The 15,234-nt window shown below is 37.0% G+C and overlaps 1 protein-coding gene across 1 annotated transcript in view; it reads right to left on the bottom strand.

Annotated features, from left to right (window-relative positions):
• The window catches only part of ADSS2 (adenylosuccinate synthase 2), a 42,066-nt gene that overhangs the window by 23,925 nt on the left and 2,907 nt on the right, over positions 1–15,234 (bottom strand). Inside the window, exons 2-3 of the mRNA XM_058309405.2 lie at positions 3,870–3,972; positions 2,975–3,043 (exon numbers count right to left, since the gene is read on the bottom strand). Coding sequence (XP_058165388.1) covers positions 2,975–3,043; positions 3,870–3,972 — 172 coding nt within the window. The remainder of the gene's footprint in view (positions 1–2,974; positions 3,044–3,869; positions 3,973–15,234) is intronic.

Here is a 15,234-nt window from a genome sequence, read left to right as displayed (position 1 = left end):
CTTTTATCACAGATAAAAGACATGACAGAGGATAGAGTTGGGGGGTTTTTAATATTGGAGTTTGATTCTAAAGTCTTAAGCTGGAGCCCCAGGGAGTAAGCACAGAGAGGAAAGAGAAGCAAGCCCCGGAAAAAGAGGAACTCTGAACCAAGAAAGAAGCAAGCCCTGGGAAGAGAGGAACCCAGGAAGCCTGAACCCTGGCAGCTGTCGGCAGCCATCTTGCTCCAACACGTGGCAACTGACTTTGGTGAGGGAAGTAACCTATGCTTTATGGCCTGGTATCTGAAGCTGCTACCCCAAATAAATATCCTGTATAAAAGTCAACAGGCTTCTGGTATTTGCATCAGGACCCCTTTGGGTAACTAATACAGACTTTGGTACCAAGAGTGGGGTAGTGTTTTTGCAATTACCAAAATGCTGGAATGGTTTTAAAAATGGGTAAGGGGTATTTTTTGGAGGAATTGTGAGCTGCTTGGAAGAAATGATCTACAGTGCTTTGAAGAGGCTGTTGATAGCAATATGGATGCTAAAGAGACTTTTTATGATGCCTTAGAAGTAAATGATGAAATTATTACTGGAAACCAGAGGAAAGGTGATCCATGTTTTAAAGCTGCAGAGAACTTAGCAAGATTAACTCCTGGTGTTTTATAGAAGGCAGAATTTGAAAATGGCAAGCCTGGGCATTTAGTTGAAGAAATTTCCAAAGGAAACCCAGAGAATGCGGCTTGGCATCCCCTTGCAGCTTACAGTCAAATCTAGATGAGAGAGATATGCTGAGGAGTTAACTGTAGGGCACAAAGGAAACAGAAACTGATTCTGGAAATTCCAATCCTCTGGAAATCAAACTCCCAGAGCAAAACTCTCCCAGAACGTCCAGCAGGAACATCCACCTTCTTCAACTGCTGGGGCAAACTTACCCTCTCTGTACACATGGGTGGGGTTCCTCTCTTGGCCCAAGGTGAAGTCTTAATTCCAGATCTCAGCTTCCATGGTTTTCCTCTTGAACGTGTTTCCCCTTCAATCTCTCCTTTCCACATCCCTTTTATTCCAGGCTGACAGTGGTTTTGTTCATATAGTTCTCTCAAAAAGTCTGTTGGTTTAGCATGCATGAAGCAGGGGTCCAAGCCATCAGACAGTATGACTTTCCATAAGCCTTTCCTACATAACTACATCTTCAATCTTGATTTACAAGTTCCAAGTTTAGTTAAGTCCTCCAGTGGGAAGAAGGTGGATGTTCCTGCTGGATGTTCTAGGAGAGTTTTGCTGCCCCAGGGTACAGAGAGGGTGGAGCACATCCCTCAAGGATTAGGAAAGGCCAGGTGGTCAACTCATTGCTCTGAGAGGGTTGATTCTATATGCCAAAGGTTAGGGAAAGCCAGGTGGTGAACTCATTGCTGAGGGGGTTGAGCTTGTATGCCAAAGGTTAGGGGGAATGTTGTTTTCACTTCACTGTACTAGGGGGTTAAGACTCTAATCCAAAGATTGGGTAAGGTGTGGCAATCATCCCAACCACTTTCATGGGTGAGGTCTGGAGTCTGGTTGACATCAGGTGCTTGATAAGGGTAGAAAAAAGAAAATGGCCATTGGGCAAGCCTGTGGAAAGGGTGGGTTCCCATAATGCCCCTAGGAGAAGAAACCATTGTCTTAAGAATGACTCTCAGACTTTGAAATCAAATGAAGCATGCCCTGCAGGTTTACTGAACTGTTGTGGACCCATAACTCATGTTTCCTTCCCAATTTCTCCTTATTGTAATGAAAATGTTTATCCTTTCTCTTTCCATTTGTATATTGGAAGCAGATAAATTGTTTTGTAAGTTTCAGGGGTCTATAGCAGACAGGACTTTGTCCCAAAGCAAACTTCATTTCTTTAAATTGATTATGATGTGATTTAACACTTGCACTGTTACTGATTTAAGATTTTTCTGAATATTATGTCTTTTTCAAATTCAGAGGATGGAGTGTAGCAGTTTGATATAGTTATAAATTCCAAAAATAGATAGTGGATTATGTTTGTAAACTAGTCTGTACCTGGGCATGATTAAATTACAATTAGGGCTTTGATTGGGCCACATCAGTAGCCCTTGGTGGGTGGGGACTTACAGATAAAAAGCATGGCAAAGGACAGAGTTGGAGGGTTTTAATGTTGGAGTTTTGACGTTGGAGTTTGATGCTAAAGTCCTAAGTTAGAGTCCCGTGGAGTAAGCACACAGAGGAAAGAGAAGCCAGTCCCAGGAAGAGAGGAACACTGAGCCCAGAAAGAAGCAAGCCCTGAGCCGAGAGAGACCCTGAGCCGAGAGAGAAGCAAGACCTGGAAAGAAAGGAACCCCAAAAGCCTGAACCCTGGCACATGTCAGCAGCCATCTTGCTCCAACACATGGAAATAGACTTTGGTGAGGGAAGTAACCTATGCTTTATGACCTGGTATCTGTAAGCTCCTACCCCAAATAAACACCCTTTATAAAAGCCAGCAGGCTTCTAATATTATGCATCAGCACCCCTTTGGTTGACTAATACAGCTGTAAAATCAGGGAGAGCTCCAGAGTCTCGTAAAAGGCTTCAGTGGCTTCCCGGACCCTCTAGCCAGTTCTTGGTTTGGGAAGAAAGGGAATGCTACCTTGAGCACCAAGTGACAAAATAAACTTGCTAATTTCCTAGAGATTTGCAGCCAACATAAAACTACCTTAAGATAAAGCTATAAATAATTTTGATTTAGCAAATTAAACACAAGTTTGAAGATAACCAATGTGCAAAAAATCAGGACTTACACAACAACCTTATTTTGTCTTTTGTTGAAAATATTTTTGTTTAAAAATGACTAAAATTTAATAACCAACATTTAAAAGTTTGCCCTACAAAAACCTGTCTTTTAAAAGTTTAAGACAAAAAATGTTGAATTTGCCTGGCATAAGCTCCTAATAAAATTTCAAAAAAAAAACTATTGGTTACCAGGCAAGGCAGACTCGGTTTTTCATACCTTTTCCTTTTTTAACATTTTTCTCTGCTTCCTCAAACAATCCGGGTAGATGAATTACCACACCATTTCCTAAAGGAAAAACAAAGGGAAAAAAAACAAAATCTAAACTGATATCTATAATTATATAGATATATATATATATAGATATATTATACATATCTATATAAAACTTAGATATTATACAGACACTATATAGAATGATTACATTGTATTATATAAATGTGAATAGATAACAGAATATAAAATACTAAAATTGCACTCAAAATAATTTGAAATATGTTTGAAACAAAGAGAAAAGATAAACTGTTTTAGGCAACTAAAACTGCCTTTCAATTTGGAGAATCACACTCTTTTAGTGTTCATATAATAAATTTAGTAGGTTGTGATTTGCATTAAAAAAAAAACTAGAATAGAAAATATCATATTGCATCACATATAGTAAATCAATCCATGAGCACATTGTAAGTATTCTTTACTGTGGGTCACAGTCACAAGGGTTTGGAAAATTGACTTGATGATCTAATACTTCCTAATGGAATTAATATTGCCAATGATCACAGATGAATGCAGAATAATCATTCCAAAAAGTAATACCACTAAAAGGTCTAAAAGAGTTCCAGAGTCAAGTCAACTACATGGTGAATATAATAAATATCACTGAATTGTATACTTTAAAATGGGAAATTTTGTTTTACATAGAATAACCACCATAAAAATATTTTTTAAAAAGAGTTAGAGTCAAAGTTAGATATGTTTCAGAAGGCATCATGGCCAAAATGTATACGGGATCAATTTGGTAAATAAGAAATGAAATCAGGTTTGATAACAAAAATGAATACCAATTGCCACTGGTAGAAAAAATCCCCAACCAGTTCAGTTAACACTATATACATACCAATGAATGCAGTAACATTTGGGTTAATTATTCCACTGGGTAAAAGATGAAAGTCATACTCCACAGAATCTACAACAACTGTATGGCCAGCATTATTTCCTCCCTGAAATGTAAGATAAGGAAAAATTTAACACAATAATAAATATGGAAAATCTCTCCTTCCAAAATGAATTAATGAATTTATTTTCTGCTAAAATGTAAATATGGCTAAAGGAAACCCAAATATTTGCCCCATGTATAGTTATTTTTTAGAGACTTTAAGATAGTTCAGACCTTCTCTTTCCCCTCTCTATTACTGAGTGATGATCCCTGAAAGAATGTGAAAATTGGAGAAATTAGTTTTCATGAAAATAGGAAGACAAATTTATATCCCTTCTTAAAAGAAAAAAAAAGGTGAAAAAAAGCCACAGGGAGTAATGAGTGAGTCTGTCTTTGGCACTACACAGAATATGGACAATATAATTGTTCATAAATATGAATAAAAATACAATAAAATAAAAAATACAAAATTATCAAAATATGAATAAAAATACAATAAAATAAAAAATAAAAAATTATCTCTAAGATAGAGAAGGGCAATTTATCCAACTATCCTAACTTAAATGTTGCTTATCCTGGGACTCCATTAATTTTGAATCAAGCTTGTTTAGTTAGTGACTGATCTCTAGAGGTTGCTCATCTCTGGATAAAGTAATACACTTGGATGAAGCAAGCAGTAAACCCGAGTGTCATCCTGTACACCCAAAGTGAAACGTCTACTCTATACAGCTGAGTGCCTTAAAATTTAATGTGAAAAGTCAAATCATTAAAATTAGGTGCAAAGGTTACTGAATATTCAGTGACCATATAGTTTTTCTTATTTCTAAGTTTAAAAAGCATGGAAGAAAGCCCAAAGCATCAAGTATATAAGTGTTTAAACTTCTGTGTAATAGTATTAATAACAAAATTTTAAAGTAAACAAACTAGGAATGTATTTGTGACATGAAATGTTTAACTTCTTGGGCAATAAAAACCTATAAAACCTATATTAACTGAGAATGACTATTTTAACTGAATCGCAAAGCTAGTTTTGATAAAATGTTATTTACTTTTTACCCAATCATGGCCAAACATGAGTTCTCAAAAATGCCAGAAAACTTAGGGCCTGCTTGAGAAATCTTCAAAAAGCAAATACCTATTTATATACTGTGTTCATTACTGAAGAAAGAAAAGAAATCCTTGCTTGAAGATGGCTAAAGTTCATGTACAGTTTAAAAAAAAAAAGATGACTATATTCTATAAGATTATAGGTGGGTGGCACGACAGGAAGACAGAAGGTAATGCTAAGCAATATCTCCTTCACTTGATACTGTAAAACAGGCTATATATTGTGCAGAAGATATAAAAGGATGTACAGTAAAAACTGTTCTCCTACCCCATGCGTCCAGTCCCATTAAAAGGCAACCAGTTACCAACGGTTTCTTGTGTCTTTCCTATGGTAATTTATGCATATACAAACACGTATCTATAATTTTTTCTATTTCTTTAAAAAAAATTTTTTAGAAATTATAGGTTTACAGAAAAATCATATAAAGATACAGCATTCCCATATACTCCCTCTTGTTGACACTTTGCTTTAAATGAGATACCTTTGTTACAATTAATGGAAGAATATTAAAATAATTAACTATAGTCTATGGTTTACATTAGGTATATTTTTTCCCCATATACAACTCTATAGTTAAGACCTTTTACTAGTGTGGTACATTTGATATAATTCATGAAAGAACATTTTTATATATGTAGTATTAACTACAATCCATTGTTTATAATAGAATTCACTGTTATTTGTCCTGCTTTTTCATTTTTATTTTAGTAACATATATATGACCTAAAATTTCTCCCTTTAACCACATTCACATTCAGTGCTATTAATTATACCCACAATAATGTGCTACCATCACTACCATCCAATTCCAAAACTTTACAATCAACCTAAATAGAAATTCTGTATAAATTAAGCGCAAATTCCCCATTCTATAACCTCAGCCCAGCTCCTGGTAACTTACATTCTAGACTAACTCTGAGTTTCCTTATTCTAATTATTTCTTATCAATAAGCACATTCAATATTTGTCCCCTTATGTTTGGCTTATTTCCCTCAAAATAATGTATTCAAGTTTTGCCCAAGTTGTTGCAGGTTTCAGGACTTCATTCTTTTTTATGACTGAATATTACTCCACTGTGAGCATATACCACATTTTGTTTACCCGTTCATCAGTTGATGGACATGTGGGTTACTTCCATCCTTTGGCAGTTGTAAACATGAACATGTTACTGCTATGAACACGGCAACAGCCATGATGGAGGGAGGATGGTTGCTGTTAATATATTTTTTAAAGGTACAGCGATAAAAACTAGGAGGGTTGAAGGGGTTTAATTCCTTAATGAATTCTTCCATGTTTATAGGTAGTTCCAGCTGGACAAGTTCAGTGGCAAACATCTTGAAATCACACCTTAGTGGACAGCTTGCTCACGCAAACATTAATCAACATTTAAAAATAACCAATGTCTTATGAAGAACTGCTATGTAATTTACATTCATTTAAATTCTTTTTGAATAAAAATTGGAAATATGGGAAAAAATAGCCAAAATAATCCTGGAATAACCTACTAAGGACCTAAGGGAGAAAAATCCAAGGGCTTACAAGTATATTTGATCACTAGTGATCAAGAGGGGTATGCACTTTTAAATCCTGAAACATATGCTGTGCAGAAAAAAAGTTCTGAGGTGAACTGAGAAGAGCTACTCATAAGGCGCTTGTTGTTATTTCATAAATTTAGATGGTGGCCTAATAGCTTTACAATTATGTGGAATATGGGGGAGCAGATTTGGCTCAACTGATAGGGTGTCTGCCTACCACATGGAGGTTCAGGGTTCAAACCCAGGGCCTCCTTGACCCGCGTGGAGCTGGCCCACGTGCAGTGCTGATGTGCGCAAGGAGTGCCCTGCCACGCAGGGGTGTCCCCCGTGTAGGGGAGCCCCACGCGCAAGGAGTGCGCCCCATAAGGAGAGTGACGCATCCCACATGAAAAAAGTGCAGCCTGTCCAGGAATGGCGCCGCACACACAGAGAGCTGATGTAGCAAGATGACGCAACAAAAAAGAGACATGGTTTCCCAGTGTGGCTGACAAGAATACAAGAGGACACAGAAGAACACACAGCAAACAGACACAGAGCGCAGACAACTGGGGGGGAGGAGGGGAAAGGGGAGAGAAATAAATAATTATAAATCTTTTTTAAAAAATTATGTGGAATATGCAAAATTCACCTTGGGAGCTGCGCTCTTCGAACACAGCTTATACTAGTACAAAGAGAGGTCATGTATATCAACAGATAACAAAACAAGAGATTTTAAAAATGAGCTCCCCTTCCCATCCACACCCTCCAAGGAAACTCTGAAATGCAGGTCTCACATACAAATGTGAGTTGCTTCTTAAATGGGCCACTTATGTATCAGGATAAGTAACAGAAGGACATATTTGTTTAATCGTGATTAATGATTTTGCTTTGTAATACTGGAGAGGCCAGATAGCGCTATAAAAATGATAGGTATATACAGATTCCTTTTTCCAGATTTAACAGAGACATACTATTATTTTCTCAAACCAAATTTTCCCCAAACCAAAGTTATCCAAAAGATAGTATTAATCATATACGCATATAAAGTTATATGTAACTCTTGCTCCTTTTTTAAATTCCCATAACACTTATGATCCCAGTCATTCGTAAAGCATTTAACAAGTACTTTTAATTATCACAGGTGTATGTTCTATATTACTTAATAAATAGATATGTTCAATTAATAGTTATGGAATCAAAGAGTTGTGGAATAGCAATCAATGGTGCTTTTCAAGTCAATTATACCAAAATGGAAAATACTTTTAATGATTCTCAGGTGTCTTAATTCACTGTTGAACCATTTTTAATTTTCAAATATACTAAAGGGGGGGTGGGGAAATGTGAGTCCAAAAGTATGTTTTCCAGTAAGTTTCTCTGAGTAAAAATATAAGTTTATAATGTCTCATCTGAAATTTTTAATATTAAATATTCAAAATAAAGGCAAGGTAATTGTATTAAAAAGAAATCAAAGAAAATTCACCAATAAGCTCTCATCACAGTCACAAAAATTCTCTAATTTAGTATTTAACTTCCTGATTTCTTTCCCTACTCTTACATTAAGATACAATGTAAATAAAATACTAAATAAACTTCTTAATGACCAAACAAAAATTGTAGCCCATCACAGAGCTATGAAATAAACTAGAACATTACAATGAGGAAAAATGCAGAATCAGAACTCTATGTTCTTAAAGCTGAGAAGTGAAGTTTCTGATGCATCAAATTTTTTTCTACCAGTCCACAGATATTTAATTTTCATTGTTTTAATACAATTAAAATAATAAAGCTATTTACATGCTTTCCTATGAAAAAGTATTAACCATAGTAATCATCCTTATAGCCAGTGACTGGTCCAGAGAAAGGAACTGAAACTTAATCCAGCCTAATCCAATCAGTCCCTCTCATCCACTGAGAATTTGATTCTGAGCAGAGAGCCAGGTAGTTAGGGGTTAGAGATACTGTTATTTTAAGGAGCATCCTAAAGAGAAAGGCTGCTGGTTATGGAGGCTGAGATTACAGGAACTCCCTTGGTTTCCAGCCTCCCATTCTTCCTTGGAACAAATCCCCATTCTGTTCAAGATAGTCTTTTTCTACTGCTTACAAACAAAGAAACCAAATGATTCACAAAACAAACTCATTGCAACACAGTATGAGTGCACTTTGCTCTGAGTTTGTATCTTGTGCTAGCTAGCTATAACTAAATATTTAAAAAGGGACAATACTTTAAAATATGGTACCACAGGATATAAGAATGATATAATAGTATTTAGTTATTTTGTAACTGTCATGTTTCTCCATGTATACTTTTTTCCTCCTAATTTGATTTCAAGTTTAAGGAGCTCATAAAACAAGTCTTTTGAATTTTCTTTCCTCAGAACCATAGGTTATCAAGTCCAACTCTAGAATAATTTAGTTCCAAAGGTCCAGGAGAGGTTTATTTAAAAAAAAAAAAAAGTTTGGAAGAGAATGAAAGGACAATGTAGAACAGCGATTTCCGATCCTGAACTCGGCTTGCTCTCCCTCTCCTTCCCCACATCACCCCTCCACGGCCCCCAGGTGTCCGTCGTCCCGCTGAGACTGGCGCATGAAGGCAGTGCAAGGCGCCAACACCACATTCTACATCTGAACCGAAGGGGTCTGTTCTCCAGCAAGAGGGAAGCCTAAGAGTCAACGGCCAAAACCTTCATGCACACAAGCCCAGAGGCATTTCTTGGGCCATTGATGCCCCTATAAAAATAAACAGTGCTGTGACCAGAGCTAGATAAACATCCATCAAGAGTCAGAATTACACCAAGGACTGCAGCAGAACACAGCAAGGCCACGCCCTGTGTGCCTGAACTATTCCAGCACCAAAAGGAGTTGCTATTTTTCGTCCTAGAGTCTTCAAGCTTCTTAGGTTCCTGGCAATCTTTTGAGTTGATGTTTATTACCTAGGCTGCTTTCCTGGTAAGTTAAGACCCGTGTCTCCCTTTCCAGGTGAAACATGTCACTATTCACCAAAACTAAAGCACTTGTCAATCCATAGCAACAATGGAATTACAAACAAAGATGGCTATTCTTTTATGAAAACATTCATACTGCAATTAACTTTTTGTGCTTTTTTTTCCCCCACAACTAACTTTTGATTCACAAGTATAGCAGGTTCAATTGCTACCAGTAATTTGATCGAATTAAACCATCCAGCAGTAACCAGACCCTAGATAGGAACAGAAAACATATACAGAGCATATCAATTTCTTTTTAGCAAAGACATCCAAGTGCACTGCTCAGTTATCTTTTAAAGGCTGAAAGATACCTCCAGTACCTTATACTATTATGATTACCTTCTAGTGTCCATGTGTGACATAAAACATTTAAGGTACCTTATATTTTACATCTTAAATTGCCATTATGAAACAACTTCCTACAATGGAAGTGGGAAAGGGCATTGTCTTGGAGGATCTTAGGTAAATTAAGAAGCTTTGAACTCTAGGTACCAAATTCTAATATACGCCCTTTAAAGCCAGGATTATAGAAGTGAGGATCCAATGTGCAATCAAAAAAATTCATAAAGCAATGATGTTATGCAACTTTTTATAAATCCACCTATTTGTAAGAATCCACCTATCATTTTCATAAAGGAATTTTCTTAAAAACATACTGAGGAAGCAACTGGGCTCCTGTCTACCATATGGAGTGTCCTGGGTTTGTTTTCCAGGGCCTCCCAGTGAAAGCGAGCAGGCCTGCATGGCGCAGAGAGTTGGCGCAACAAGATGACACAACAAAAGAGACAAAGAGGAGGGAGCTAAGGTGGCTCTAGTGATTGAGTGCCTCTCTCCACATCGGAAGGTCCCAGGATTGGTTTCCAGTGCCTCCTAAAGAGAAGACGAGAAGAGAAGACAAGCAGACACAGAAGAACGTGCAGCAAATGGACAGAGAGAGCAGACAGCAAGTGCAAGCCTTGGGGGGTAGGAATAAATAAATAAATCTTAAAAAAAAAAAAAAACCCACACATACTGAAAATGAACTGCAGATTTCAAGTCAAAAGAAAAGTTTTCTTAACATCATTAATAAAATCCTTCCTTTAAAAAGGATTAAAAGCAGCTTAATATTCAAGACAAAAATCTGATTTTTAAACATTTCATGAGTCCTTCTATTTTTAAGTGAAATTTTATTATATTGAGTTAAATATAATTGAAAGCTAACTCAAAGAACACGCAGTCCAGGAATCACAGAGCAGCCCTGGGAGGGCCCCTCTACTTAATGTTCTATTCGTTGCTTTCACCAGGCAGTGTTGAATACCTCAGTGTTCCTTTTCCCATTGATATAAATATTCTAATAACCAATCTACAGTTATCAATATGTAGCTCATCCACAGTAATCTCTTAGTTCAATATAATACAGTTGGATTCATATCTATTAATACTTTTGTTCTACATTTGTTCTAGGCAATTGTTTTTCCCAGAGACACCTGAAACTATCCAAACCCATTCATTCTCACCAAAATTTATAAAAAACAGAATGACTTGGTCAGGTAACACTGAGATAATCTCTAGAATTTAAAACATCATGCCTCAAAAGTAGAGATACATTGGAATTGTTCTGTATGACATTGCAATGATGGATACCAGCCATTATATATTTTGCCAAAATTGTGTGGTGCAAAGTGTAAACCATAATGTAAACTACAGACCATGCTTAGTAGCAATGCTTCATCATGTGCTCATCAATTGTAACAAATGTACCACACTAATGAAGGATGTTGTTAATGGGGGAAAGTATGGGAGGGGAGGGGTGGGGTATATGGGAATCCCCTATATTTTCAATGTAACATTTATGTAATCTAAAACTTCTTTAAAAATAAAGGGGAAAAAAAAGCAGAGATAATGGCACGAAGCTAAATATAGAACTGCCATATGATCTGGCAATCCTGCTACTTGGAATATATTCAGAAGAAATGAAAGCAAGGATGTGAAAAGACATTTGCACACCAATGTCACAGTGACATTATTCACAATTGCTAAATGATGAAACAACCCAAAATCAACTGATGAATAAACAAAATGCAGTATATACATAGGATGGAATACTATTCACTGTAAGAAGAAATGAGGTTGACATAATGGATGAACCCTGAGGACATTATGTTGAGTGAAATAAGCCAGGCACTGAAGGACAAATAGTGTATGGCCTCACTGACATGAACTAAATACAATGAGTAAACTCATGGAATTAAACTCTAGAGTATAGGTTACTAGGAGACAGAGCAGGGGTTGAGAAGGGGGAGTGTAGCCTGAATGTATGTAGAATGTTTAATAACGGGGACTGTAAATGTGGGGAAATGGCTAGAGTTGATGGTAATACTTTATGAGTATAATGGGGTAGCCTAGGGAGGTTAATGCCAACCGAGAGGAAAGCTAGAGGATAATCTAGGGGCTGTATAATATAGTGATTTTGGTGATGGGTGATGAATGTGGCTAACAGCATAAACACAAGAATATTCCTCTATTACAAAGTATTAAGAATATGGAGGGAAACGGACTTTGGCCCAGTGGTTAGGGCGTCCGTCTACCATATGGGAGGTCCGCGGTTCAAACCCCGGGCCTCCTTGACCCGTGTGGAGCTGGCCATGTGCAGTGCTGATGCGCACAAGGAATGCCCTGCCACGCAGGGGTGTCCCCCGTGTGGGGAAGCCCCACGCGCAAGGAGTGCGCCCGTGAGGAAAGCCGCCCAGCGTGAAAAGAAAGAGCAGCCTGCCCAGGAATGGCGCCGCCCACACTTCCTGTGCCGCTGACGACAACAGAAGCGGACAAAGAAACAAGACGCAGCAAATAGACACCAAGAACAGACAACCAGGGGAGGGGGGGGGGAATTAAATAAATAAATAAATCTTTAAAAAAAAAAAAAGAATATGGAGATACATGGAAAAATATAGCTAATATACAGATTATAGTTAAGAGTAATATTGTAGTATTTCGATAGCAATGGCAAAGAAGGTACTATATCAATGCTAAGGGTCAATAATAGGGGTGTGCAGGGGGGTACAGGATTTTTCCTTTTGGAGTAATGAGAACTTTCTAAAATGGACTAAGCCAATGACAGCACAACCTTGTGATGAACCTGACAGCCACCAAGGGTACCCTTTGGATGTAATGTACAAAACAGGGGACCATATAACACAGTGAACTCCATGGTAAATTATGGACTGTGTTAAACAGCACAAATATGAGAAAGTTCTCTCATGAACTATAACAAACATACAATGCTAATACATGGTGTTAATAATAGGATGGTTTGTGGAAAAAATACACCAAATATAAGCCATGTACTATAGACAGCAGTAATATGAAGATAATCTTTCATCAATTGAAACAAATGTGTCACAACAATGTAAGGCACTGGTGGGGGGGCAATGGATGAGAATCCTGTATGGTATGCATGACTGTTTTCAAATAAAAATAAATAAATAAAAAGAAGTGGGGATAATGTTATATCATGTATACTAATTCAACAGATGTTAACTAGTGAGCAACCTAGGACATCATCGTTGACCACACTTTGAGAGCCAACACCCTCAGCAAAGAGAGAATACTAGATAACTACAAGGTTTTCAACTGAAATATACTGAGAAGATAACTGAAAAAAAAATTTAATTGAATTTTCTCTTCTCTCATGGATACAAGATATAAGACTCCAATATAAGTAATGAAAACCTTCCAACATAATAGTGCAATGTAAAAAAAATACTATATAACAAATATTAATCCAAGGAATGCTGGGGATTCCACCTTAATTTCATGCCAACAGTCAAATTGTCCAGGAAGATGTTAAAATATTTACAGGAAATCATTAAACTACTTATTTCAAAGAAATTTCTCAACGTGAACCAGCTACTCAATAAACATTTGCTGAGCATTTCATCTCTGCCTCGCATATTATGTACAATGGGAAAAAAACAAAAAATAAAAACTCACTCTTTTGGGAAAACATATTTTCATATTCTAGTTGGGAAATCACAATAACTATAACCAGAGAGAACAAGATTTTAACCAAGTATACCAGATAATGGTATACACTTAAGTACTTGACAAATGCTACAAACTATACATAAAAAGCAATCCTGACAGTCAGAAAGCCAGAAATGGCCATTGTCTATAAACTTAGAACAATTTACCATTAAATTCTAAATCTCTAACATCTTCAAAATTATGGCAAGTGGCTTGGGAGATAATTTTAGGCATACAAGGCTGAGACACAAATACTAAAGCTTTCCCTTGTAAATTATCTTTCAAGCTTTCTGACTATATCAAGGAGAAAGGCTCAGTTTGTTGCTAGTCTTTCATCCTTCTCTATCACTAATATACCGTCTTGATAAAAGCTGGTTTCAGAGCCTTTAGCAGGTAACAGCATCTAGCCAGAAATTAGTAACACTGTATCACTGGTACTTATTTTAAAGCTTGCTTTTATTTATAGCTAGTGAAATGATATACCTTCTCTTCATAATTAATTTAAATTTTTTTTTCCTTTATACTGACTTAAAAACTTTTCTGACAACTGCAAAGACAGGAAATACTGCTTTCTAACCCAGGGGTTCTTAACCAGGGTCCATGGAAAGCTTGAAATGAAAAAAATCAAATTATCTTTATTTTCTCTGATCTCTGAAATCTAGCATTTCCTTCACTTATGAATGTATGCAATAAATTACAGTAGTATCATTTCATAGCACATTACAATTGTTGCCTATCTCCAAAAATCACTTACGCTCATCCATACTTCAGTTACGGTAGTTGTTAGACCCAAAACTAGTTGAGTGTCATAAAGCTTCCACCACTACATTCTGAGAAGCGGTCCATGGTTTTCCCCTGACTGGCAAAAGGGTCCGTGGAACAATATAGGTTAAAAACCCCTGCTCTAACAACCATTCCTGATCACAGGCAACTTCATGCCTCATTGCAGCCAAGACCAGGAAGCTTTCTTTCTACAAAAATAATAAGCAAGCCCTGGCTTAAGGCACGGCATAAAGGGCTATACAGTAAAAGTCTTTTAGTTTCTACTCAAAAGAATAAAGGAAACAAAGTACAGTATTTTACTTTGAGAAGACTTGGGGGTGGGGGGTAGTTGTTGGCTTCCCAGCAAACCAACTTTTTTAGATGCCAGAAAGGGCCTTCCTGAACCCATACTGTGACCTCTTGAAAAATCAGTGCTGGTATCCTCCAACATTCCAGAAGAATCGCTCCCCCACCCTGCCTCTACAACCCTCTCTCTCTTATGCTCTCTATTATATGTAGGGACCCTACCCTGGCAATTGCTTGTTTATATGTTATACTGTGGGCTCTCGGAAGGCACAGTCCCTGCCTTTTTCAGCTTTCTAACTCAAGGGCTAAGTGGTTCCCTATAGATACTCAAGAAATGTTTTCTTGATGAATGAACAATGTGTAGAGTTAGTTCTATACTTAATCTCATCTTTTTCTTAAAACACACATTGACTTACAATTAAGGCATCGGTAATTGTTGTGGCTTGATGCAAGTCCTACATACTTATTTATGGATGTAGAATACCTACCAAGTAACTCCCCATAAAATCCAGAACCTGAAATATATAAGTCTTAACAGCTATACAGATAACAATGACCTTAACTTTGCATCTATTTTTTCCAAAAGACTTTTTTAAGGAGGTTCCAGGAATTGAACCTAGGACCTCGTACATGGAACACAGGTGCTCAAT

This window comes from Dasypus novemcinctus, chromosome 13 (genome assembly GCF_030445035.2).
Source record: "Dasypus novemcinctus isolate mDasNov1 chromosome 13, mDasNov1.1.hap2, whole genome shotgun sequence".
Lineage (NCBI taxonomy): Eukaryota > Metazoa > Chordata > Mammalia > Cingulata > Dasypodidae > Dasypus > Dasypus novemcinctus.
This window is presented reverse-complemented; position numbering and strand designations above follow the sequence as displayed.